General features: G+C 43.5%; 1 protein-coding gene across 1 annotated transcript in view; it reads right to left on the reverse strand.

The window, feature by feature from the left end:
• The window catches only part of Cfap54 (cilia and flagella associated protein 54), a 276,477-nt gene that overhangs the window by 138,910 nt on the left and 109,659 nt on the right, over positions 1-27,908 (reverse strand). Inside the window, exons 35-43 of the mRNA XM_032911469.1 lie at positions 27,293-27,483; positions 24,886-25,113; positions 19,160-19,383; positions 18,924-19,059; positions 17,607-17,718; positions 5,253-5,405; positions 3,182-3,376; positions 1,283-1,370; positions 786-995 (exon numbers count right to left, since the gene is read on the reverse strand). Of these exons, the coding sequence (XP_032767360.1) occupies positions 786-995; positions 1,283-1,370; positions 3,182-3,376; positions 5,253-5,405; positions 17,607-17,718; positions 18,924-19,059; positions 19,160-19,383; positions 24,886-25,113; positions 27,293-27,483 (1,537 nt within the window). The remainder of the gene's footprint in view (positions 1-785; positions 996-1,282; positions 1,371-3,181; positions 3,377-5,252; positions 5,406-17,606; positions 17,719-18,923; positions 19,060-19,159; positions 19,384-24,885; positions 25,114-27,292; positions 27,484-27,908) is intronic.

The following is a 27,908-nucleotide window of genomic DNA, read 5'->3' on the forward strand; positions in this document are numbered from 1 at the left end:
TGGGTTGGTCCTTGTCCTCAAGAAGCAACAGAAATGTGTAGGGAACAAATGCCACCGTGTCATAGGCAAGGAGGCTCGCTGTGTTACGACTCCTGGTGACCTTAGAACATGAGCACACTAAGTCTTTAGAGAGGTGCTCAAATGGAAATGATTTAACAGGTCACGGCTGGGCCCTCATCCCACATGATTTTTGGTGATTTTTAGTAAGAAGATGAGATTTAAAATATGGACAGTTCCAGAGAGGAGCAGACCACCTACAAGCCACAGGGGAGGTCTCAGGAAGGCATCAGCCCAATGTCACTCTTCTGCATGGGGTCTCTAACACTGTACCATGACAAATGTCTGTAGTTTGAGGGTTCCCACCTATCCTGCTGTTACGGCAAACCAAACAAGCTAGCACCCTGGGTGTCGCGTGAATCTCATCACCACAGTCTACAGATGAGGGCACTGAAGCAACATGCTGAGGACGGGGTTCTCGGGACTCTCTGAAACTCCAGCCTGCATGCTAGACTCTTGCGCCCACACCAATGATTCCAGCACCCATTGCTCCATTATTCAAGCGATAGGGAAAGTCAATGCCATACTTTCACTTGGGATGCTTCCATAAATCAAGGCCCAGGCCCAGGCAGGACTCATCTTCTGGGGCCAGAGAAATGTCACAGGAGGAGAGTCATAAATAAAAATATCACGAGATGAAATTACATCGCCCTGTAGATGGATATAACTAGGGAGGAAGCAAAGGCGGCCAGGGGCTGGAGTGAGAATCACCCCATGCTCACACTCACTGCGCTATCTTTGCTGAGATCACTGCCCCTTGCAAACACCCCCAGATGCCAAACTTTGATAGAAATTCTTCACTGTAGTCTTTGAAACCAGGAGGTGAGGAACTGCTGGTGGCACTGGGGAGGGAGTTGCCAAATTCTTTCCAGTTGTGCAGCACGTCTGGTTTTCTAAAGATGTCATCAAGAGCTTGGTTCCAACATTTAAAAGCAGCCCTAAGACAGAGAGGAGAGCGCTGAGTGGGAAGTCCTCTGGGGCCAGGAATCAAACCAGCCTTCCCAGAGGAAAAGTGAGAGGACCAAGGAAGTACCCAATGCAAATGTCAGAGCATAAAACTACAGTGATTGTTCCTTGTGACAGCCATCTCAGGTCATGTGACAAATGAAGTAGAGTGACACCATGCTATGGTAGAACTCACATTAGGGTAGAAAAGGTTTTACCTATTTTTTTTTTTAATCAAACAAACAATAGAGTGCACCTCTACAAACTTCTGGGACGGTACCTTTTCTTATCTGCAAAGATGAGGAGACTTCCAAGGGTATGCAGTGTCTGAACCTTAAGGCTCCTTTGATTGCTGGCTTGGAGAACATCTGTATTTTTAATCAAGTAAAAGAACAAATGTCAGTTCAAAGGAAAATATTCCTTTTTTGTTTGCAAGAATATTCTTCAATTGCATTATTTCTTAACTGTGAAGATTGCAGTGGGGAAAAAAATAACCCTCAAGCTAATAGTGTTTTCAAATGCCACACACTATATATACCCAGAGCGAGAGTAAACGGGGCTGTGTTTGAACACTGAGGGACTTGAGATTGAGCCTAATGCCCCCTGAATTCCAGAGGCTCTGTGGCAGGCAGGCAGAGGTGGTTAACAGGCCTTATGGGGAGATTGGGGTAAGGCCAGAGATATAAGAATGAAGCTGGAGTTTCGTTTTCTAAAGAGGGGAGACTGGGAGCTTCAAGAGGGATTAGTACCTAAATTCTAGAAGCCCCTGATTGCCACTTGGAGAGGTGGCGATGACACTGTAATGAACAGAAAGGTCCAAAGAGGTTGTTTTTACCAAAGGTCTGGCAAGATCCCATTGGTAAGATTTTTTCTTTTACCTAAATGGGGTTGGAGGAGGGGGTAGGGAGAGTATTATATCAGCTTTCTAATAAATGTGTATACACACACACACACACACACACACACACACACACACACACTAGATCCTAGAGGGCATTTCTGAGACCTCAGGCAGGGGTTCCCTGCTCTGTCACATAGGAGTATCTGATGTAACATGGCCAGTAACAACCAGAGATGCAGGATGCCTTGCAGAAACTTGCCCCACAGTGACAAAAAAAAAAAAAAAAAATCCTTGTTCATGAAGTCCTATATCGAATTTTGTTTTATAAGGGTTTCTTTTCTTTTTAAAGGTATTCTTGTTTGATTTCTAACTGCCCTAAATTTCCCAGAAATATAATCATTGTGGTGCTTGGTTTTTGTTGAAAACCAAACTCATAGTGCTGATAGAACTTAATCCCCAGTACAACACACCTGAGTCAATCTACACCTGTTGTCATGGAGACTGCTCAGGCGGGATGGTAGCACCTGTACTCTCACATTTATATATTAAACCATGGGCTCTAGCTACAGAGTCGTTCTGTGTTCACCCTTATTTTATCTTTACAGCTCCATAGTGAACTTTCAGAAATCATCTGTCACAAAGAACATATGAATTGCAGGTTTTACTTTAAGAAGTAAAGGGAGAACTGTGCAACGTCTGTAGCAGTGGGAAAGGGTGTCTAGAGGGTGTCATACAATACGGGTGAAGGATGCACCGTTAGATTTGCAAATGAGCTGCATCTGAGAGAAAGATGTGAAAAGGGTTGTCTGGGACAGAGGAGAAGTACATGCCACTGTCCTATAAGAATCTCTCAGTTCAAGCAAGAGTAGAACAGGGCCAGAGGGGTGGCCTAGAGCCTTGCAGTGGCCAAGAGTAATAGCCAGGTGAATCACAGGAGGAGGCTGGGGGCGGCTTCTGTCTCTAGAATGTTCTAGTGTAGCCTAAATGACTGGGATACTTTCAAGTTCCTCCATCATTATTAATTTTTTTAATTCATTTATCATTAGTGTTTGTATACTTCTGAGTCTCTCTGTGTGGGAGAGAGAAAGCATCCCAAACAGGAGAATTCATGTCAAGGGCAGAAGACAACTTTGTGGAGTTGGTTCTCTCCTTCCATGTTTACGTGGATTTGGAGGATTGAGCTAAGGTCTCTACTCTTGCACAACAAGCACTCTTCCTGGCTGAACCATCTCATCTCTGTAGCCCTCACCCTATTCTTAAAGGTAACATTTCAGGACCAGACGCAATCTCACGTTAACACTGAAGGTCAGACCGACAACTCGTAAGGGTTAGCCTTACCGATAGTTTGGTAGAAGGAAGAAATGACCAGCCCCAGCTGTGAGGAGGGAAGTTTGGTTTTCTCCACCGAACTAAAAATTCGGAAGTTTTCTTTAGAAAGGTCGGGGGGTGTTGACATGTGCACCTCTTCTGTTCCCAGGCAAAACTCCACCTTCCCTGGGGTAAATTTCGGGCTACTTATCCCTCCTCTTTCACCTAAAGGTATGGGTTTTTTTAAAAAAAAAAAAAAAAAGAGAATGTTAAAGGGGAAGAAAGGGAGGACAGAGTCAAGGAAATGTTGGGGAAGGATGGGCGTTTCAGGTGGACATTTCTACAGGCAGACAGATGCGTCCAGCATGAAGTCTGAAGTCTGCAGCTCTTCAGGAGGATGGGCTCTGTACCTAATTCAGGAAAAGCACCACAGAGGGGCTGCCAGCAAGGCTAAAGCTGAGCTAATATTCTGCTTCTCCTGCAAGCCAGGGAAAGTTTGAGTCTGCCTTCATAAAATGTTTCCCGTAGTTAAGTTTCTAGTACACCTCTGGGACAGAAGCCTCTTGAAGAGAAGCAACATGTATGGAGCTCTGACCTAAAACAGGAGAAAGGGAATGGAGAAAATCCATCTTCTTAGAATATCAGAGAACACAGGGAAGGAAATGGGCCAGAAAAGCAGCACAAAGGAGCCTAAGGAGAAGCCGTGATGGCAACAGTGAGAGCACTAGGCACGAACTATGAAGAATGCCTCAGTATCCAGTGAACTGCAGGGTGAGCTGGGAGAATGGTTCTAATGAGTTGTCCTTGATTCTGTAACTCATGTTTATGCATCAGTAATATATTTAGCAATTGGAGGCCGTAAATACGATATGGAGAATTAATTTAGCATAGCAATTGAGCTAGGCTGGCTGGCCAGTGAGCACTGAGAGCCGTTTGCTCAACTTTGGTGTGAGCAGCATGCTCGGTTTGACTTGGGTTCCGTTCTCACACTCATCTGACAAACACTTTCCCTGCTGACTGTCTCCCCAGTATCCACACTTGTCCTTAGTCGCCTGACTCCCTTGTTCATTTGCTGACCCCCTTTCTCCCCTCCAAACCCTCCCTTCTGCCTCCATACCATATACATTCCACCATTCTTTCTTTTTCCCTCTCCAGTCCCCGTAGGGAACATTTTATGGCTGCTTCTTTTAAAGTGAATCTATTTCTTTGAGACTGACAACCAGACTCTGGTGAAAGGCTCTGTGTAACCGTCCTTTACTACTTTGTGGGTTCTTTTTCCACCTTTCTCCTAACACTAGATAGGAGAGAAAAGGGATAGAGGAGGAAAGGAGCAATTATCATTAGACTACGTCCTGCTGGTTAGGTGCATCGAGTTCTTTGGGGCAAGTTTGATCTTTGCTGTCAGGATAGCTAATCTCCTCTTCTTTGTGAACAACTCCTTAACAAACCACCACCAACAGCAACCAGCAACCAACCAACGAACCAACAGCAACCCTACCCTGCTTCTTGGGGCCCTAGCACTTACATCCCCTCTGAAGAGTCCCCACAACACCAAACATTACACAATCACAGAAACAATTTGCAGGTGACAAAAATCATGCCTCTGCTAGAGCACGAGGCAAATCACAGTCAGCTGCTGTGACGCGGGCCCCCGTATCCCACACCCGGGGTTAAAATGAAAACATACTCCCATTGCTGTGTTTTTAAAAGAAGCCAAAACTCTTGTTCTTAACTTGGTATGATTCGATCATCTCCTAAAAGAAAATAATCATAGCACTACACCTGCAAAGAAAGTTCCAAGAACTCTGAGGCAAGGAATCAAAACTTTAATAGAGACAATTCTCCTCTATGTGTACTGTATCCCAGGAAGTTAGCTAGTTGAGCAAAAAGTTTAAAAGCAGGTCAGTATCTGGTTGGAATATAGTGGGGGTGGGGAGGGAAGCGAGAGGGAGGGAGGGAGGAGAGAGAAATCCTCTAGACAAGATATAAAATAGTCGCCAGGGAAGAAGCATGTTGGGAAGAGAGGATTATGAGTGCAGAATACTCAGCAGAATGACACCCAGCGTGAGTACAGAGCAAGGGACAGAGAATGAACCTTTACCTTGTGTCTGTGCAAGAAATAAAGAAAGCAGTTTTCTGCTGTGTCGGACCGATCTGCTATGATGTTTGGACTTTTCCAGGGTCTCTCTGAAGCATCTCAAAGTGTCGTTCACGTCTATGGGCACACAGACCAGCTGTTTGGCTAGTTTAATCTCTGAAATAGAGGAGAACATTAGGGATGAGAGCAATGCCGAGGCAACAAGTCACAAGACAGTTCTAACCCAGAGACCTTCTTGGCCCAGATTCACAGTTGCTGAATTCGAAAGCCTCAATCTGTAGCAGGCATTTGACACAGAGATGAATTTTTCTTAGCGTATTTCAAAGTTTTAAGATTTTTTTATTCTTATGAAATGCAAATAACTTTAGATCTTGCCAATTTTCCTTATGAAGCCTCCTACTTTTTCATAAAAAATGAAATAATCCACTCTTTTTCAACAGCCTCTTCAAAGCCCAGGTGCCTTGGGAAACAGACGAAAGGAAGAAAAAAAAAATCCTGGAGCCTGGCAGCTGATCTCAGAAGGGAAGAAGGCAGGCCCTAAGAGGGGAAAGGCAGCCGCAGCCATATGTGGGTCTGGAGTTAATCAGGTGCTCTGAAGAGACAGGGAGGAGAGCCCGTGGAGAGATGCGGATAGGTCTCTGGGCAGTGAGAATGGTCCTGGAATTGGACTGGGCTGTAGATGGGCTGCACACTGATGAGAGCTAGTGGAGAGTGAACTTACAGGATTCCAAATTGAATGCCCAAGGATTTACTTCTTCGGTAAGCCAGATAAGTAAAAATGGCCATTAAAATTTTAAGGTCTTGGTAATGATGACACTTCCTAACTAGCAGCACGCTAAGAGGTTAAAGGATGGGACCTTGTCTTTAAGAACTACCTCTGAGTAGATAAGGCTTCCCAAAACAGGGGAATTAACATTATATCCACAAAGAGAATCTGATTAAATGATAAAACTGAAAGAAGTAAAGAAGACAGAAATAAACAGAAGCAGGAAAGGGTACGCTGATATCTCCCCAGCCCAAAGTCTAAAAAATTACTATAATTGATTGAATCCTAAAAACAACCAGAAGAGATATTGGCCTTAGTAACCTTATTTTAAAATAAGGCATGGAAGGGCCTGGCAGATCAGCATCATACTCTGGAATTCAAGGAGATGATCCTAAGGAAAAAGAAATATTTTGAGCCACTGTAAGGACAGACAGACAGTGGGGATAGTGTGGATTTCAAAGCACAGAAAGCAGACTTGGCTATCCTGTTGAACAAAAGGGTCTAGCCCAGTGCTGAAGCCTTCATTAAAGGAGTTGCCTTTATTTTCTGCATTGGAGAATCAGGAACGTGCTTCTCAGCAGGGCTCACATATACCATGGGTATTTTAGAAAGGTTAGGCACCAGCTTCATCCCTGTGGGCATAGCACAGAGAAGTGTGGTGGCTAAGAGACTTTCTACTACAACATGAGCACTGTGTTATTTCACTTGACTGAGATTTGTGACACGGCTACCAGGGAGAGCTGCTGGGAATAAGGGCAGATGACTTCATTGCTCATTTCAAGAATCAAAACAAACCACAGAGATTTGGGAAATAGTCATCCAGTCCCTGCAAACAGTGTCTATCTGCCCACAGAGACCCTTGCTCTAAAGAGCCTCAATCCCCCCCCCTTCAAGGCATTCATTCTCCCTCTCTGTGAAATCATTCCCAACAGCATTCTTGCCATCCTTTCTCCATCTTTAAAAATTAAAATGCTCTCTCTGTTGACTCATTTTCCATCAGGGTATCATCCTAATTCTCTGTTCCATTTTATACCAAAATCCCACCCCCAAAACAGTTGCCTGCACTCATTGCCTCATGAACTCACCTCAATCACATGTCTTCTCTTTAGAATGAAGTCCATCCCCAGACCAAAGGTTCACTCCTACTGGTTCTTTTGGCTCTCTCAACCCAACCTCTTGGCCTTGAGACCCCTAAGGTATCATTCTTAGATGCCTTTCTTCCCTTTTTAATTTACACTCACCCCCCAGAAAGATCATCCTTGATCTTGTGTTTAAACAGAAATGTTCTGGTAGATCCTAAATACTTAAGTCTGGCCCCAGTCCCTCCTGAAACTCTCAGTCATCGATCTAAAGACCCACATGGCTGTAAGTACAAGAGACAAACTCAACCCCAACATGTGCCCAGCTGACATGATCCCAGCCCGACTTATGCACACACACTCAAAACATCAACTCCTTCCAGTCTTTCCCATCTCAGTAGAGAATGGCTCCATCTTTATAGATGTCCAACCAAAAGCTAGAACCATCTTTAACTTTTCTGCTTTCTGGCCCCAAATCAACTCCACAACAAGTGATAGACTCGCTGCCCTTCAGAAAACACCTCAAGATCCACCATCTCCCAAGGACTCATTCCCACTTCCACTATGATGAGGACCTGCTGCTTCCTTTGAATTAAAACAATTGCCTTACAAATCGCCTCCCCCCGTACCCCAGCTATGCCTACTATATGCCTCCAACACAGTTTCTAGATGATTCCGTTAAAAAAATGTAAACTCTCTTGAGTAACTCCTTGATCTAAACCACCCTTCTGCTCTATCACCTCCAGAAAACACAGATTCTTAGAACAACTGTATGGGAGCCAAGTCCCCAGACCACGCTGCCTGCCTCCTAGTATTTCTGCTCTTCACTGTCTTATCCATCGCTCATGCTTCCAGCCCACAGGCTTAACACAACTGGGTTACTTTGTTCTAGAACAGTGGCTCTCAACTTATGGGTCGGGACCCTTTCCCAGCAGATGCATATCAGATATACTACATATCAGGTCTTTAAATCACAATGCACAACACTAGCAAAAATTACAGTCATAAACTAGCAATAAAAATAATTTTATGCTTGGGGGTCACCATAACATGAGGAACTGTATTAAAGGATTACGCAATGGGAAGGTTAAGAACCGCCTGCTGTAGAATATTCTTCTCTCCGGTATCACATGTCTTGAGTTCTAAACTCCTTAAGGCTATCGCTTATTATTAATGTCTCAGTGAGGCCTTCCTCCATCACCCTGCTTTCAAAGCATTTCTCCTCCCAGACTCTCTCCAAGTCACTGTTGTGCTCTGACACACTGTGTCTTACTTGCTCATTGGATGTCTGCACTTGGGTGAGGTTTACTGAAGACAAAGGCTTTGATTATTTTGTTGCTACTATAACCCTAGTACCTGCCATCTGCTACATGATAGGTGCTCAAAGGATTCTGTTGACAAGGTAATGACTGCAGGTCTTCAAAGCTGCATGGCTTGGGCATGATTTATTCGTAGTCTCTTCTGTGCGCTAATCTCAATGATCCTGCCTCAGTCTCCCACTTCTGTATTCTTAGCAAAGCACACTCTGTATTCCTCATACACACTCCTTCACACCCCTACCCTTATCTACAACACCCTCAAGTTTGTAGAGTACTAGTGTTTTGCTCTTTATCTTGCAAGAATTCATTAGCTTCTAGTTTTATCTTCTACCTGGAGACTGAGACCAGAGAAAGAAGATAAGGAAATACCTCAGTCAGTTCTGGCTGTTATAACAAATTACCATAGACCGAGTGACTTATAAGTGAAAGAAACTCATTTTTCACCGATGTGAAGGTTGGAAGTCCTAGACCAAGCTGCCATCATGTTCAGGTTCTGGTGATGGTACTCTCTCCTGATTGCTGACAGCTACCTTCAAAGGGTGTCCCTATCATGTCAAGAAAAGACCTAGAGTGCTCTCCTATGCTTATTTCACAGGACACAATCCCACCCATGAGGACTCTATCTTCACGACCTACTCACCTCATAAAGGCCCCCACCTCTAATATCACATTAGCACTAGAATTTCAGCACATGGGTATTGAAGAGACAGAAACATTTGGCCCATAACAACAAGCCAAGAGAAGTCTGAAAGCTTTTGCATATTAGTCAGAAACACATCCATGCAATATCAACAGTAGGGCTGCCTAAACAATACCTGGATAATTCCACCACCAGTTAACATCCTAAGTGCATGGGTCCCTTAGAGGAAGAGCTACAGAAAATGAACAACTATTGAGAATTGGCGTCTGAGTCTTCTCTAGGGCTAACCCCTTCCCATTTGGCTTTTCAATACCAGTTGTCAGCCCTATGAATTTATAATCCATACAAGAAACACTAAATGCCTCAATAGGTTGTATTTACATATTTATATAGGTATGTGTAACAATAATTTTAAAAAGAGGTCATAAGCTTAAGGGAGGGGGTTGGAGGGAGGGGAAATAATGTAATGTTTTCATTGTTAAAATAATTAAAATAATATGAGAGTTGCTCTCTCCAAGCTTAGCTTTTAAATATCCGTTTAAGTTTTGTTTATAACATTTACCTTGGAGGGTACCTGCTTTAGGTTTTGGGTCAAGAATCTGGGAAAGTATCTGTTTCGAAACAAGCATCTGATATAGGGAGACTCGCATCACTATGGCTGCGTACATATTTTTAAAGCCCAGCTGGTCGCGCATCACAACTCTCTGTGTTCAGCAAGATGTAATCCCAGCAGCTTACATCACCTAATGGCATTGGGTGTCTTTGTTTATCGTTGGCACACCAATAAAACTGTCCAGCGACGCCCTTTTCATAATGTGTCCCTGTCGTGAAGTGCCACATGACTGTATAGAAGGAGCACTTCTGCGTACTGAGCATCGTGTCAGACAATGAAGAAAGACAACCGAACAGAACATGGGACTGGCTCTCAGACAACTGACAGACTAAACCCTGAACGTGTAATTAAAATAGCGATCTGAATGAGATCACCCTGCTGATCATCCGTCCTTATCCAGCCTCTACTGATAACTGACTACTCTCTGTATTTTCCTAAATTGTTTCACTTTCTTTTTTTTTTTTATTTCCTTTTTCTTCCCTTTAAAGAGCTTTAGCACACCTTTCCCCCCTGTAACTTAATTAGGGTTCTGGTGGTGGTAGGAGTGGGAATGGTGTGGTTGTCTCTGTTTCCATGAGATCAAAGCAAAAAGAAACATCTCGAGTTCCAGGCTCACCCCCATGAGCCTCTCTTAAGGGGACTGCCCTCTGAAATTTTCCACACATCATTCCAGAAAGTATTTGAAAGTCCTTAATAGTGTTTCAGTAGCTTGACATGGAGAGGGAGGAAGAGGAAGGTAGGCAGTGGACTATTACGATTTCACTGTACCCATATAGAAAGGAAATGCTAATCATACCTGAGTGTTGGGCCTACTAAGAAAGGAGCCACGAGAGGAAGGTGAAGTCGGCCTTCTCCACACTTGATCATAACCATCCCCGTGCCCGGAGACATTAATAAAACATAGCTGCCAAAGGCTGAAAATTGCCACACACCTAAGGACTTACTAGCCCTATCAGAGAACTTAAAATGTCAAATCCGATCAAGACTCAAGATGGAGGCCCTGGACAGAATGTTAAAAAAAAAAAAATTCAATAAAAAGCCACATCTAAGGTTATCTCCCAGATGGAATTTAATGAGCAAGCAAGATACTCATGCACCCAAGAATAACCTATAAAACAAGCTAGTCTCACTTCTTCAAATCCTGCTGAGATTATTCCAAATTACACATGCATTATTAAACAGTTGAAGGGAGAATAGGACGCTGTTAAATAATGAGAACACCAAATGTCTCGAGGCTCTGGGGCATCACAATATTTGTTGTGAAGAATTAAAATGTTTTTATGCCACAAGAAATTCTGAGTGCTAAAAGCAGTGATCTGATGTGGAACCTATCACAAGTGGACTTTGCCTTATAAAAGAAAATTATAAGCATTTCAGAGAGATATACCCAGGGCCCGGCATAGTTATAACCATGTTAATGAGCTGAGTTCAGGATACTTAGAAATTTTTAGCATCTTAGACCCAAAAGCACGAGCCAAAGATGCTTCTAGCTACGCGGGTCTCAGATTCTTTTAAAGACATTTAAGTCAGAAGCCTAGTTTGGAAGAGCTTGATATAAAACTTATGAGCATGTTAGTTGTGTGGAATTACCATACAACCTCAATAATTTAGAATAGATTGCTTATCTCACATGATCACTGAAAAATACCAACTTATTTCTTGAGTGCTGTGTTTAGAGGTAACTCTAACACACACAGTGCAAACAGGCTTGATAGCCCGGCAGAAGAATCATGGATGGAGCACTTAGCCAGACTAGAGCTTGAATATAAAGGTCCCTCTACTTACTGGTAATATTTCATTTTCTTGTCTGTAATGTGAACATAATAGTATCTACCTCTTAAGGCCATAAAAGTTAAAGAATCTATATCGAGTTTCAGTTCAGTGTTACCCTTGCCATATAATACTTTCAAATGTCTACTTTCCCGGACATTCTACACAGAATGTGTAGAATCACATTCACAGCCTACATGGCGCATACTTTCAACATAGTTGCAAATCAAAGGGACTCTGTATGCTGCCTTCCCTTTACCCCAATTTACCCATCCCCCAATTGCCTACATAAGTACAGTTTAGTAACAGGCAACAAGCATGCTTTCAGACAGACCACATTCATCACCAATTAGCATCTGTTGGTGCGCGGGGCTATGAATTTCCCAGTATGCAGTTCTTCCCTGCTTTGATGGGAGTCATCATTTGATTACAAGCACGGTTGACACATTTTCTCATGACCTTAGCTACTCTTCATAGAATGGAGGGTATGATAGTAATTCTATTTGAGTAAGGATCCTACAACAGGAGACATACTCCATCCCCCAAGGTTCGAAGAAAAATCTAAGAAAGGAAGACTCAAAGTCCTTGATGGGAGCATCATATGTGACCAGAAGATGCTGCTGCAAGTGAGGCTGAACTCTGGAAGGGATCATCTCAGAAAACCCATAGAGGCACAGTCACCAGCAACATCCCTCTCGCCTCCACAGTGCTCTGCAAACATTTCCCTTCTCTCCCACTTTCCTCTTTCCTGTGTCTACTGTGGTATTTCTCCTCAAATCTCTGCTCTTAGCAACCATGGCTGTGCTCTAAACCAGAATCACTGAGAGAGTCCTTCCTACCCAGTAAGAATGCCTTCACCTTCCAGCCTTACAAAACCCCCTCCATCAAGCCTAATTCTTCCCCCTTCCTTTCCACCTTAGCAGAAGGAGCGCCCCACTGTCCAGTCTGCACCCCAGTCTCTCTGCCTCAAGGTCCCTGCTCCATCAAAAGCCATTCTCTTCTGTTGCAGGGTTCTTCCCCTTTGATGGTTTTTTCCCGTTTAATATATTAATACTAATAATATATTCTGCCAATATAAAGACACATATAAAATGAGATGGAAGGCCAGAAAGGGGTAAAACATTTGCAAGGTGAGCGCCATGCTTTCTGAAGGGCAATTACTCCAGAGTGAATCCCCGCAGATGCAACTCAGCAGCACCATCCCCACAACACAAAGATTCCCACTGTCCCCATCACCATTTCCATAGTCACAGGGTCATCCATTCAACAAACAGATACTGAATCCCTGCTACACATTAGGCACTGTGGATGGCATTCCAGCTATGTCAGTGACCACAACAGAGTTCCCTGCCTTCCTAGAGTTTGACTTCATTAACGGAGCCTAGCAACCAATAAACACAGCACAAATCCTAAAGCATGTGCTCTGACTGGTGGTGAGAAGCGTTCCATGCTCCATAGAGGAATTGAGAGGAGCGGTTTCAGATGGCACGGTCAGGGCAAGCCTCCTTTAAGAAATGAGATGTGGGACTTGAAGGGAGGGGAGGTTTTCAGGAAGACACCTGGTATGGGATGTGGAAACAACCAGAACAAGGCAAAGCTATGATAGCAAAAAGCCAGTAACAGTGACCACCAAATTGCAAATGAAAGACAGGGACCCTGCTAATCTTGTTATCTCTCTGTTTGACTATTGATGCTTTCACTCCCTTAAAGTGCTCTCTCTCTCTCTCTCTCTCTCTCTCTCTCTCTCTCTCTCTCTCTCTCTCTCTCTGTCTCTCTCTCTCTCTCTCTCTCTCTGTGTCTCTCTCTCTCTCTCTCTCTCTCTGTCTCTCTCTGTCTCTCTCTCTCTCTCTCTCTCTCTCTCTGTCTCTTTGTTTACACACACACACACACACACACACACACACACACACACACACCTTGACCTTGTGTGCCCTGTTCTCAAATATTCTGCTTTCACTTCTAAGACTGTGTTCATGACTCATCCACATCATGTTCTTCCTTGGTTTGCATCTACAATAGTCGCTGGGCCCATGTATGCTGACCCTAACCTCGTGGAGAATCAGAAATGCTTCCTTTGAAGTTAGTTATGGTCATGTCATATAAAAAAACAACATTTAATCGGGTTTGGCTTACAGGTTTAGAAGTTCAGTCCATCCTGAGTGAGGTAACCCAACCACAGAAAAACACACATGGTATGCACTCATTGATAAGTGGATATTAGCCCAAATGTTCAAATTACCCTAGATGCACAGAACACATGAAACTCAAGAAGGATGACCAAAATGTGAATGCTTCACTCCTTCTTTAAAAGGGGAACATTCCTTGGGAGGGAATAGGGAGGCAGAGTTTAGAACAGAGGCAGAAGGAACACCCATTCAGAGCCTGCCCCACATGTGGCCCATACATATACAGCCACCAAACTAGATAAGATGGATGAAGCAAAGAAGCGCAGGCTGACAGGAACCGGATGTAAATCTCTCCTGAGAGACACAGCCAGAATACAGCAAATACAGAGGCGAATGCCAGCAGCAAACCACTGAACTGAGAATAGGACCCCCGTTGAAGGAATAAGAGAAAGGACTGAAAGAGCTTGAAGGGGCTCGAGACCCCATATGAACAACAATGCCAACCAACCAGAGCTTCCAGGGACTAAGCGACTACCCAAAGACTATACATGGACTCACCCTGGACTCCAACCTCATAGGTAGCAATGAATAGCCTAGTAAGAGCACCAGTGGAAGGGGAAGCCCTTGGTCCTGCCAAGACTGAACCCCCAGTGAACGTGATTGTTGGGGGAGGGTGGTAATGGGGGGAGGATGGGGAGGGGAAGGCCATATAGAAGGGGAGGGGGATGTTGGCCCGGAAACCGGGAAGGGGAAATAACAATCAAAATGTAAATAAGAAATACCAAAGTTAATAAAGATGAAAAAAAAAAAAAAGAATTTCAGTCCATTATCATCAAGGTGGGAACATGGCAGCATCCAGGCAGTCATGGTGCAGGAGGAGCTGAGAGTTCCTCATCTTGTACCAAAGGCAAACAGGAGAAAATTGACACCCACATGGCTAGGAGAAGGGTCCTAAAGCCCACCCACAGTGACACACTTCCTCCAACAAGGCCACACCTCCTAATGGTACCACTCCCTGGGCCAAGCATCATCAAACCACCACACTGGCACAGAAACTCGGTCAAGGTGCTTATTCCACCGTGATGTCAACAGTTCAGTATTCAACCTTAATGAACACAGACACAGAGGCAATAAACAGACCTTCCTCACTGTAAGCTCATGAGGTAGGAGTCATCTGTCACTGTTAGAGAGCCACACCATGCTTTGAGTGACATTGCTTCCTAACTGGGATATCCTCGGGTCTGTATTCACCAGAACTCTCCCCGACTTCAACTACAACCAATATACAGTTGACTCAACTGTTCTCCAAGCCAGCTCACTCAGAATGCCATATCCAACAATCACCAATGCCTCTCCTCAGGTATCCACCAACCATCTCTTCCGGTATTTTTCAGCCATCTATCCTATGCCTCTCCTTGGGTATCCACCAGCCATCTACCCTCTGCCTCTCTCAAGTATTCAGTCAAACTTAGAGATGCAAGGGCACCCCTGGCCTCTGACCTGTGCTTCCTCACGCTGGTTTCCTGACTGGGAGGAGACATCATTATCCTGCCAGTTACCTGCTGCAGGCTCCATAGCGATGTGAGCCCCTGCTCTCCTCATCTGCCCTTCATGCCTAGTCAGGACAGGATAAAGTCCTGTGGCCTTCCTCTCCCTTTCTTTCGTGTCTGTTCCCTCTACTCAGCTACAGGCCTCCATTCACATCCAAGCCAGGAGCAGCAGCAGTTCCTTCAAACCTATTTCTACATTGCGGCAGAAGATTCTTTGGGGAGACCTTTGACCCTTTCCTCCTGGCATCTTTTCTGGGTCCCTCTGCTCTCTGGATAAGGCTGAGGCCCCCTTCATCCTGCTCTCTGGAGTACTTTACTGCCTACTTCCTGCTGACCTTGTTGACCTTCTGCCTTTCTACAGTCTTCAGTGGTGAGTGCCGGCTATCTGCTATTGCAGTTTATAGCATCAGAGATAGTAATGACATAACCAATTACAATCCCACCTTATTGATCTCCCTCAACAGACATGAATTCCTCTCCAAGGAATCTGTAATCTCATTCATCTTAGAATTCTCAGTACCTAATGGCAGCACTTATAACTTAACAGACGCTCAGTGTTTGCTGAGTGACTGGATAGTGGGAGGACCAACTGGGCAAACCATTGAACGAACGTCCAATGATTTATCTGTACGTACAGAAAACCAGTAGATAAATAATAAATGAAAGAATTGTAACATCCCAAAGGAAAGATCGTGATCCTTCCCTGTCCCAGAAACATAGGCACTTTGTTGAGGTTTGGTATTTTGATGTGTCTTAATAATGCTAAGTGCAGGTCCCCAAGACCTAGTTGCCCCAGAGAAAAGAGAGTTCACACGTAGATCCAAGTGACCCTATCTATGTGACCTTGTCCCCAAGATACTTCTGATAGGTAAATAAAGACACTGACAGCCAATAGCTGGACTTGGTTTAGGGGTTGGGGGTGGGCAGTAGGGAGAACCATGAGGGAGAAAAGAGGTGAGGAGGAAGAGAAAGTCACCATGGATTGGGTGACTCATGAAAACGTGGCCCTGAGGGCTGACCAACTGGAGTTAAGAGCAGCCCAGATGAAACATAGTAAGTAACAATTTGGGCTTATTGATAAGAAAATAGATTCTAATAGCACAGAGGGTAAATATCTGCCTAGCTTTTGTGTTGTTTAAGGCTTGTTGTAAATATAAAGGTTGTGTGTGTCTTCTATCCAGGAACTAAATGGTCAAAGGCAGGATAGAACCCCAGATGGGGATTAAATAATTTCTACAACACACTTGAGAAGCACAACACAGCACAGGTTGTGTTCTTATTCTCCTGTTTTTTCTTCAAAGAAGTATTTGTGTAATCGTGACAATACAATTAGATTTGTTTGGTTTTAGATTTATTTTATTTTTATCTGCAGACATGCATATATGTCTATGTAAGTGCATGCCACTTGTATGCAGGTACCCACAGAGGCCAGACAGAAGAGAGTGTCGAACTGCTTGAAACTGGAGTCACAGGCAGTTATGAGTGACACAATGTAGGTGCTGGGAATCGAACTCATAGCCTCGGGAACCACAGCAAGCTCTCTTAACTGATGAGCCATCTCTTCGGCCCCTTTGTTTTCCATTTATTCCATTGCCTCAATTCTACAAGTTGCACTGGCAAAAACATTTCGGAAGTCTCTTCATCTAAAAGCAAGTGTTTTAGACAGGGTTTTATTGCTGTGAAGAGACACCATGACCACAGCAAGCACCTCTTATAAAGGAAAACATTTAATTGGGGCTGGCTTACACTTCAGAGGTTAAGTCCATTGTCATCATGGCGGAAAGTATAGTGGCTTGCGAGTAGACATGGTTTTGGAGAAGGAGCTAAAAATTCTATATCTGGATCAGCAGGCAGCAAGAAGAGAGAGTGACACTGGGTCTGGCTTGAGCTTCTGAAACTTCAAACCCGACTCCCATCCCCCAGTGACACACTTCCTCCATCAAGATCACAACTCCTCCAACACATCTTCTAACAGTGCCACTTCCTATTGGCCAAGCATCTAAACAGTTGAGAGACTATGTGGGCCATTTTCATTCAAACCATCAGAGCAAGTCAATCAAAGTATTGCAAATCCTTTTCCAGCTTGCTGATTATAAGATAATAATGCCAACAACTTACCATGGCGTAGTCAGTAGGACAATGTACACTGAAGGAAATAGAAGCTGCACACATACCTGTACGTGCACACAAGCACGCACACATGCACACACACATTCTCAAGAAAACAAAAGCAGAAAAATGCACAAAGTCGACTTTTCTCATCAATTCTCCTTTTCCTTTTCTTTCCCTTCAGCTTATAAAAAAAACTTTAAACATATAGAAGAATTCAATTATCCTTGTAGGACATTTACATCAACATAAAAGGATGAATATCAAATGGTTTATTTTCAAGTAAACATGAGAAATAGATTTCTCTCGCCATTGTGGAAGAGCTGACACGCAGAACACGCTGGTGAACCTTAAAGCCCGGGTTCTCATCGGAACTGGGTCTGACCTGAAAGGACGAGAGTCTTTAGTGGGTCAGAACTGCCATCTAGCTCAGCCAGGTTCTTGGGTGTGGAACGATCAATCGTGATCTGCTTCCCAATGAAGTTTCGACAGGTGATCTTAAAAAGACAAGCACAGACAGCCCTTAGGTATGTGCAGTCCAAAGTCTGGCTCCCTTGAACTGTCTGTCTGTCTCTGTCCAGATGTGAGACAGTACTACAAATAAAGGCTGGTGGTGTGCCGTTCAGTCCTGAGGACTTTGGGGAAAACATGGCTATGTAATTTTCCACATTTATCTTGTCCACAGCACAGCAGGGAGAGCATTGGAGAGTTTATGTGTAGCAATCAGAATATGATTTCCTGATACTCTATAAATTCACGGATCTAAATATATATTCCATTATGTGAGTTGAAGCACATCTCAAATACAGGCTTCTCTTCTAGGGCAGATTTGGTTGCAGCCTACTCATAATTAATGCAATTTTAACTTCCTTGATGAAGTTTTTTTTAAAACTAATTGCTTCTGCAGTATTGTGACAATTTCTTGAACAGATGTTTGAGTCCTCAAATTGTAAAATATGTGAAAACAAAAAGTGTTTAGATGAAAGGAAATTCCTTTAGAGAGCCCAAAACCCTGTTTCCCCCAGGTTTCAACTCCCATCCCTCGGTCTAACCAAAACCAATCATTCAAGATACAGCTGCCTCTTGGTCCAGTCTTCACTGTCCCTTGTGGCCATTTCCATAATGAGAGGGAAGCAGGTCTGACAAGATACAAACTCCTTCCTACGGTTTAATGAGCACACTTGGATGGCCCAACCTCTCTCTGGGTTCTTTAAGCAATTCTTTATTGAACGACAGTGTGTTGTGCACTGTTACACACCGAGAGGATGATAGAGCGGCAGAGAGCAAAACAGGCAAAAGTTTCTATTCTTAGGGAATATATTCCAGTAGGTTGCAAGAACAAACAAAATACTGAGGTTGAAAATTTCTTTCTTTGTCCTAAAAGTTACTTTTTTATTATTTTAAAATTAACTCAAACATAAAACACGCCCCCTGAAAATTATTGTGGGCATAGATGTAGAGACCATTCCCATTGTTCCTAAGGACTGTATCAGCCCTGACGTGGACAACCATATCTTGTGCTGAAGGCCTACACTTCTGGATTTGCTATACCTGGGAAGCACTGACCAAGGGCAAGCAATCAGTAATGTTTGTGGATCTGAATGGAGACCACCATGGTGAATAGATTATCTGGCTCCTAAATCCTTCCCTTTCATGTGTGGCAACTGGCAGCCATGACCACGTGAGAATCAGCCCAGCTTACCTTGTCTCCAGTTTCAGCCTCGTATCTGGCACAAGCCTGCTGGGAGAGATCGGGGCCCTCCATCTCTTCTATTCTCAGGATCAGCTGGCGCTGTGCATACACCAACAGCGGGGTCACTTGCTCTGTGTACCTCTCACTGGATCATGGTAGAGAATACATTGAAAAGTTAACTTGAGCTAAAAGACCATCCCCTAAAGAAGTCTGACTTTTTGTTGCCTTTGTGGGCCGGGACATACTGTGAAATGATGTTGAACTGAATGGCAAGAGACACCAGCATTTCCCACTTCTCTACTTGGTATAAAACCTCCAGAGACTTCAACACAAAGTCATGGATCCATTTCAAATCCACCACATTGACGTCATCCAAAGGATGTTCAAACGTCAGGCTGGAACCTCCGTTATCAGTCTTGATGTTCCCATAGCAGCTGGGAATGCTGAATTCGCCTTTCTCTTCCAATGGCTGCAAGAAGCACGTGGAGATAAGGTACCCAGATTTAGGGTCTCACTACAGACTTTTCTCGTAAGTCAATGTGATAATGGAATGGGAGAAGGGGCCAAACCGAAAGGGAAAATTAACGTTTAGGTGACGCACAGCTTTGTAATGAGAGATGGCCTGTGTAATACAATCGTCTGTGGTGAGGGAATGTGCTAGAATTCTGTTTGCTGGAATTTGCTACAGCCAGCAGACGCCTGTGGCTGCTGATTATGTGGCCCGTGACGGTGCCGCTGACTTTTTTTACTTTGCTTGGTTTTAACTATCTCACATGTTAACTTAGATAAATGACAGTTGATATTAATTAGGCAGCAGAGACTGGGGTCTGTTCTTGGTATTTATTCACTGATGACTTAAGGAAGGGCATTAAACCAACATGATAAGGCTTTTAGGGAAAGCACCCTGGTGTGGCTGGCACCTTTACTAGCTTGTGGAATACTACACTCAATCCCTTAATATAAAAGTCAACTTTGTGGAGGTGTCTCAGTTAGGGTTGCCATTGCTGTGGTGAAACACCAAAACCAGTAAAAGTAACCTGGGGTCAAAATTGGTTTATGTTTCCACATCAGTGTTCATCATTGGATGAAGTCAGGACAGGAACTTAAACAGGGCAGGAACCTGGAGGCAGGAGCTGATGCAGAGGCCCATGGCCCTCCTCCATCAATCGCTAATTAAGAAAATGTCCTATGGCTTGCCTACAGACTGGTCTTATGAAAGCACGTTCTCAATCGAAGTTCCTTCTACTCAGATGACTTTAACTTGAGTCAGTTGACATAAAACTAACCAGCAAAACTGACTCTTTGTCAACTTGACACAAAACCACATCAGTATTCAGCCACAGCCTTTTCCTTCTTATTCATCCTCAATATAACACATTCATTTCAACATCCCAATATAAAATACTTGCCAATTTTAAAAAACCCCCACAAGTCTTACGAATACAAACATTTTAAACATTCAGACTCTTTTAAAATCCAAACTTCTTTTTAAATAGAAAATCTAAAACCATGGGTTCCTATAAAATAAAAAATAAATAAATAAAGTAAATGCTTTTTTTCTTTTTACTTCAGAGAGAAGAATCAGGACACAGTCACAATCTGAACAAAATAAAAACGAACTCCAACTTGGCATCCAACATCTTGGATTTACTCACAACCTTCTGGGCTCCTCCAAAGGGCTTAGGCAGCCATTAAAAGCACATGAAACACATCTCCTAGGCTTAAGTAACCTCCGTTTAGTGGGCATCCCATGATACTGGTGTCTCCAAAATACAGGGGACTCTTGTTATAAGAAGAAGGCTCCTTCGCCATCAGCTCATCTATTACCAAGCTTCCAGCATGAAATACAACCTTGGTCTCTGGAGCACAGCTTCTGGGTGCTGACTCTGAGAAAACACTCCTCAGATTTCCCCCCACAGATGCTGGTCTCTTCTTAATCGCTGCCAAGTTCTTAGCTCCAGCCGACCAGCATTGATTGTCCCAGTGAAGAAAGGGTTTCATTCCCGTTGCTCTGGTGACTTGTTCATCACAGCCAGGACTTCAGCCCCAGTTAACCAGAACCACAGATTCCTGACTCAAAATATGCAACGACCCCAATGGAGATCTTTAAGTGACTCTCAAATTTCCCTGTCGAACTTCACAAGCCAGTCTTCCATCTTCTGCATTGCTCTTGATACTCTAACCTTCCACAGAACAGCTCACCACGCTTTGAACACTCAATGGTTTTTCTATACCTAAGTTCCAAAGTCTTTCCGCAATCTTCCCCAAAACAACATGGTCAGTCTGTCACAGCAATACCCCACTATCCTGGTACCAATTTCTATCTAATTAGGGTTACCATTCCTGTGATCAGAGACCCACATCACTGTTCATCATTGGAAGAAGTCAGGACAGGAACTCAAACAAGGCAGGAACCTGGAGGCAGGAGCTGATGCAGAGGCCATGGACGGTACTGCTTACTGGCTTTCACCATTCAACCTGATCAGCCTGCTTTCTTTTAGAAGCCAGGACCATCAGACCATGTATGGCACTACCCACAAATAGGACAAGCCCTTACCCATCAATCACTAAAAAAAAAAAAAATGCCTTACAGGCTTTCTGGCAACCTGATCTTAGAGAGGCATTTTCTCAATTCCCTCCTCTTAGATGGCTATAGTTTGTGTCAAGTTGACATAAAACTAGCCCAGGAGGTTTTCATCTAGACATCTAATTTTTTGTCCAGATTAAAAAGTTACAATTTTAACTACAACTGTTCTTATTTCCCACGAGATCTGATGCATTTACCTACTCTTCTGAGAATGTCTGCAGCAAAGCAAAGTGTATAAGGTCTGTCTAAGGGTCAGGCTGTAGCTCAAAACAGCCGACTGGGATCAGCTCCTTCTGTCCTGGTGCCTCATTAAGAGACTGAAGGCGGGGGCTGGAGAGATGGCTCAGTAGTTAAGAGCACTGACTGCTCTTCCAGAGGTCCTGAGTTCAAATCCCAGCAACCACATGGTGGCTCACAACCATCTGTAATGAGATCTGATGCCCTCTTCTGGTGTGTCTGAAGACAGAGACAGTGTACTCATATATATCAAATAAATAAACCTTTAAGAGAGAGAGAGAGAGAGAGAGAGAGAGAGAGAGAGAGAGAGAGAGAGCCTGAAGGCACTAATGCATGTGGGAGCTGAGCAAGGGGCTAGCTTCACTTCCTTTCTCTCAGATTTCCAAGTGAAGGCCTTAACACTCGCCTGCCTCTTGTCGGCCTGTCCCTCAGCCCTCTCTGGCTTGCCATACTTGCTTACCAGGTATCAGAGTCATAGGATGCTAGGATGAGGGTAAGGAAGTCCTCAGCGGTGACATTACATAAGTTCCAATACAGAATTCACTACCAACAATGCTGGGATTCTGTCTCAAAGGATCTTAGTTAGCATCCCCCTCTCTCTAGTGCCACCAACCTGATGGGCAAGGAGAGGGGGAGCATGTGACCAGATAATACCAGGCAGTAAGCAGAGCTGACACACAACAGGACTGAAATGGAATTTGGAGAGTAGGGGTTTGGGTGTGGTCACGTTCCAAAATTTTAAAAGATTTAGTATGTGCCTTGCAAAGCTCTTTAAGATGTTTTATTAAAGACAACTTAAGGCACTCAAAACAGTAGAGAAAATAATAGTAAGACCCCCATGAACCTTCTGCAAGCTTCGGCAGTTTTCAAAGTTTAGGGTATACTCAGTTTATTATTTTTAATTATATCCCCAAAATTATACTAATCGATCTATAAATGTCTCAATATTATCCCTAAAGAGTGAAGAAGTCATATAATCCTGCTTCTAAAATAGACAAAAACGAGGGCTGATCAGATGGTACAGTGAGCAAAAGTGCACCCAAAAGGGAGGACATGAGTCTAAATGCTCAGAACCCATATCAACACCAGGGACAGCAGCATCTGTGCTCCCAGAGCAAGAGGGGAGGTGGACACACAAGCTTGTGGACCAGCTAGCCTAGCACACACAGCCCAGCAGCAAAAAACAACAAAGTGATCTTGGCTCAACCAAGGCAGGAAGCAAGAATCGGCATGTGAAGAAGTCTGTCCTCTAAGCTCCACGTGCACGCTATGGTGCTTCCACACCTGCAAACACGCATACATGTATACATGTCACTCACATGTGCATGCATGTGTGCACTTGCATACCACATTCTTGCATTTGCATGCATGCACACAGACACAGACACAGACACACACACACACACACACACACACACACACACACACACACAAATAGCAAAATCCCTTAAAATAGCTCTTCAATACCCATGCAAAAAATGTTCCCATTTCTTGAAACAAGATTTACACAAGGCTCAAACACTGAAGTCTGGTTATGTCTCAAGTCCTTTTTAATCTATGATTTCATCTCCCTTTCGAAAATTTCATTTCGCTGTTGAAGAAACCATGTTGCTTCCTGGAGAGCTCCCGGGGGCTTGAGTCTGTTGATTGCATTCCCAAGGCATTCTTTGGAATGTTCCTCTGTCAACTACTTTTGTGGCAACCATGAGGTCTGGCTGCTTAAGTCGATTACTTTGGGATTTTTTTTTTCTGACTGTCATACTCCAAGCCACTCTTCTTCCACTTAATGCATTCACTAAGGACTGACAAATCTTGGTACTGTAATTCCAACAGTCTTTCTTCATTTACTACCTGAATACTTGCATTGAAAAAGTTTCCCCCACAGTCAATAGAGGCAGGATAACCCCACGGGGCTCTGGTCCCCTTTACTGAAAAATGGAATTGAAGCATATGCTATATGCTAGCTGTTGCCACTTCCTCAGAGGACCTTTTGATTTCACTGCCTCCCTTGTCATTGTTTTAAGACTTGTATATGCTCTGCCTTCAGATTCTCCATTTGTACCATTCACGGGCTGCCTTCTTTGTGTTAATACCATAGTTTCCCAGGTACTCCAGCTTTAATATGCCTTCAGTTGGGTGGTGGGTCCTGAAAGTTCAGTTTGCTCCAAAGACCTTCTAGGGTTCTGGCAGCACCCAGGCAGACATGGTGCTGGAGAAGGAACTCCAGCGTCTACATCTGGATCCTCAGGCAGCAAGAGAAGTGAAACTCTGGGCTTGGAATGAGCTTTTGGACCTCTCAAAGCCCACCCCAGTGACACACCTCTTCCAACAAGACCACACCCACTCCAACACAACCAGATGTCCTAATTCTTTAAACTACGCCTCTCTCTGTGAGCCTATGAGGTTCGTTTTCATTCAAACCATAATACTTGATATATGTTTTCAATTTGTTCTTTGTGTGATTGTCATCCACTGTTTCTTTCCTTCTTTGAAGTTAACTGAGTATTTAGTCTTACATTGTTAGGTCTTTAGTTACCGCTTTTAGAGGCTGTCACTACTCCGTGGATTATGGCAAATACATCCTTACATCATCACATCCCACTTAAAGTTATATTGTAAGATTCAGTATAAATACCTTAATTTACATGCTTCGTCTTTCGTGATGTTGTTATTAGATACTTTCCTTCTGCAATGTTGTGTTATATCTCAATGTGTTTGTGTGTTTGCTAATTTTCGATGTTTGTTACTGCATATATTGTTTCTATTTTATTTCCAGAACCTAGGTCACAGTGTGATCGGTTTTTGATAGCTACAAGTCTTAGCACTTGGAGCAATGGAGCAGGGGGAGACAGGCGACTGGGACAGAGGTCACGTTAGCAACTCAGCTTCCTCGTGGAATTTATAGAGGAGACAGTCAGGATTTCTTTCTCTTTCCTTCAGACAAACTGGATTTTCAGGCTAAGATTTTTTAATTAACATTAATGCAAGTTCTGTGCTGTGAACAAATTTGTAATGAGAAGCAAATGAAAAACAGACAACCCAAATGGGAACACAAGAAAAATATCAATTTCTACTTATCCCAAGTTTCGCGATAAAAGACATTTTTTTAATTGGATACAATAAAAATAATTACCGAAAGGCCCTTACCTTGATAGAATTGGTGCTCTGCAGTTTTATTAACATGTCAATAAGCAGTTCTGTGCCCAGGTAAAAGGGTAGCACAGAGATACAGAGAAAGCTATCCTGGCCAATAGGAAAAGCTTTGCAAGCATCCATGATCTGCTTCAGTATTATCTGCAGCTCCCGGGAAAGGTTCCAGAAGACCCTGCAGCAATTCTGCAGTAGAGTCCAGTAGCCACCACGGTAAGCAAGAACCTAGGACAAACATCACATTCGGTACCACAAAGGTCCAGAAGTTACAGAGGTCTGGAAAACTTTACTTTTTCATGCAAACACATATGTCAATGATAAATACTAACTAAAACCATTTGTTATGGGCCATTCACAGGCTTAACACTGTGACATGATATTTACTGGTCTGAGTTCACCAATCATGAGACGCTTACATACTCTAGCACTCTAGCGATAAGGAAATGAAGCCTAGGCTAATTTGCTCATGGTCCTCAATCCACTGAATGAAAACAAGTCACATATTCATAGTCAGAACCCCCGTGTCCCACTTTTATAGGTGCTGGGGATATAACAGTGAGCAAGGACAGCTGTTCTACCTTCCTATTGCCTAACTTTCCAAGAGAAGCCCACGAGTAGAAAGGTACACAAAAAGGGGCTTTCAGGGGGAAATATATTTGATTTTAAAGAGCTGAAGTAATATCTCAGCAGGTTAAGGCACACGATGCTCTTCCGGAGGACCTGAATCTGATTCCTAGCACCCACATCAGTTGTCTCACGACCACCTGAGACTCTAGCTGCATGCAGGGAATCTCATGCCTCTGGCTGTCTTGGGCACCTGCATGCATGCACACATACACGCAGAGAGATGCGTACACACACACACACACAGAGAGAGAAAGAGAGAGAGAGAGAGAGAGAGAGAGAGAGAGAGAGAGAGAGAGAGAGAGAGAGAGAGAGTCAATTTAAAAAACAAGCAGAAGTAATCTAGAACTGCCAAGGAATGAGAAGACTTGTTAGCTGAGGGTCAGGAAAGAGTCCTTCATGAGGAGGAATGATATGAACAGGGACCTTGAAATAAGCAGTTCTTGTGAAGGTTGGGAGGAGGAGAGTGCTAAAGACTCGGAACAAAGAACAGAGAAGATGAAGGGTAAAACTGACTGCTGGGGAGATGGGAAGAAGAACAGGACCAAGATGAGCTGAGCTCCATGTAGTGAGAAGAGCTTGGCTTCTCTACTGCTCTGAAGCTAATAGGAATGGACATACAATTGGATGCTCATGGTCAAGGAGATGACTGTGGTTTAGTTATCTTTTTTGCGAATTTACCTGGTCTATTCCATGGAGGAAACCCAAGTGTCCGTTCTTTTGTCTTTAAAGTATAGTGGTCCTTTCCCCTTTCAATATGGTTTAAGCATATGTCTTTTCTGTTGTGACTAAAAACAAACTAATTTCTTTCTGTCTACTAATTCCAATCTTGAGGTTAGCTGTCTGTAAGGTAGCATTTCAGTCACATCAAAGATGACCAGAGAGATGGGTCTGTGGGTAGGAAATGCCTGCATAAGCATGAGGGCCTGTGTTTGCATCTCTAGCATCTACATAAAAAGCCAAGCAGGGCCACTGAAACACATACACTGTACCTGGGATTATTGCACTAGGGTATAGGACAGGGTTGGCAGCCACAGGAGGATCACTGTGACTTGCAGGTTGCCAGCCTAGCTCAAGGTTCAGTGAGAGACACTGGGACAGGAAAAAAAAAAAAAAAAAAAAAGCAGTGAATGATAGTGCAGGATACCCAGTGGCCTGATCTGGACTCCATACACAAACACCTGCACCCACATGTACATGAGACACGAGAGAGAGAGAGAGAGAGAGAGAGAGAGAGGGAGAGAGAGAGAGAGAGAGAGAGAGAGAGAGGGAGGGGGAGGGAGGAGAGAGAGGAGAGAGAGGAGAGGAGAGGGAGGCAATTAGCATAAGTGACTGATAGAATCAGGAAGTTGAGACAAGGGCAGGATTTTCAAAGCAGACATCATAAGTCTTCTCTTGTACTAGAGAAAGAGAGAGGGTTGTGGCCATACGAGTCTTAGCAACACTGGGGACACATCTAGCGCTATCACAAAGGACTCCCATTTCCTATCCATTGTAGGAAAGCAGTCAAGGCACATGCATCATCACAGGATTCATGACAACCAGGTCACCAAGAAGACTCTGGGAGCAAAGATGACAGCTAAGTAAAAGAGCTTATGCCCTCTACCCTACAAACACACAACACATAAATCTTTAGTGTCATATCAGGCAAACCTGAAAAGTGGCTGAGGCAAAAGCTAGCAAGAAGAAGTCTGTATGTAGTAAGCGTGCATATTTTACAAACCCAAGTTTATGGCTAAGTCTAGTCTAATGCATGAGCAAAGAGAAAGGAACTCATTACCATCGCTCTCCTGCAACATAGGAAGATTTTCGCAAAATGATCCAGTCCCCAAGCCAGCATTCGATCCTTCTCTCTGATATTAATACCAGAACCTAATTGAGAATCTGAGTCATACGTTGATTGTGCTTTAATCTTGGAAACAACAGTATCATCGCTTTTGGAATTGAAAAGTGCAGATAAATCGTCTATATCTGTATACCAAAAATAGATCAAACGCTATCAAAAACTGTAACTCAAAAATCAAAAGTAAAGCATAAAACTATCAAAAACATAAATTTACATTCCCATTAAGGTGACGTATGTTGTATAATGATAATACATTTTACATAAACTTGTAGAAGGAATGGGTCAACCAAAGACACAGTGAACCAGGGGAGGTTTCCATTAAAAAAATCATAACAATAAAAAAAAACCCTTAGAAGTTAGAGAACAGAAGGCATGACTAACCCCATGGGGGAGAGATGGAGAAGAACATTCCAGGCTAACAGCAATGGAATGAAAAAAATGAGCAGGTATTGGGGAAACAGTGACAAAATGCACTTGTGGAGGCCTGATCTGTTGCTATGTACTTGATACTACATTCTACACCCGAAGGTCTAGACCGATGAGCCATCTC

This window comes from Rattus rattus, chromosome 1 (genome assembly GCF_011064425.1).
Source record: "Rattus rattus isolate New Zealand chromosome 1, Rrattus_CSIRO_v1, whole genome shotgun sequence".
NCBI classification, from domain to species: Eukaryota; Metazoa; Chordata; class Mammalia; order Rodentia; family Muridae; genus Rattus; species Rattus rattus.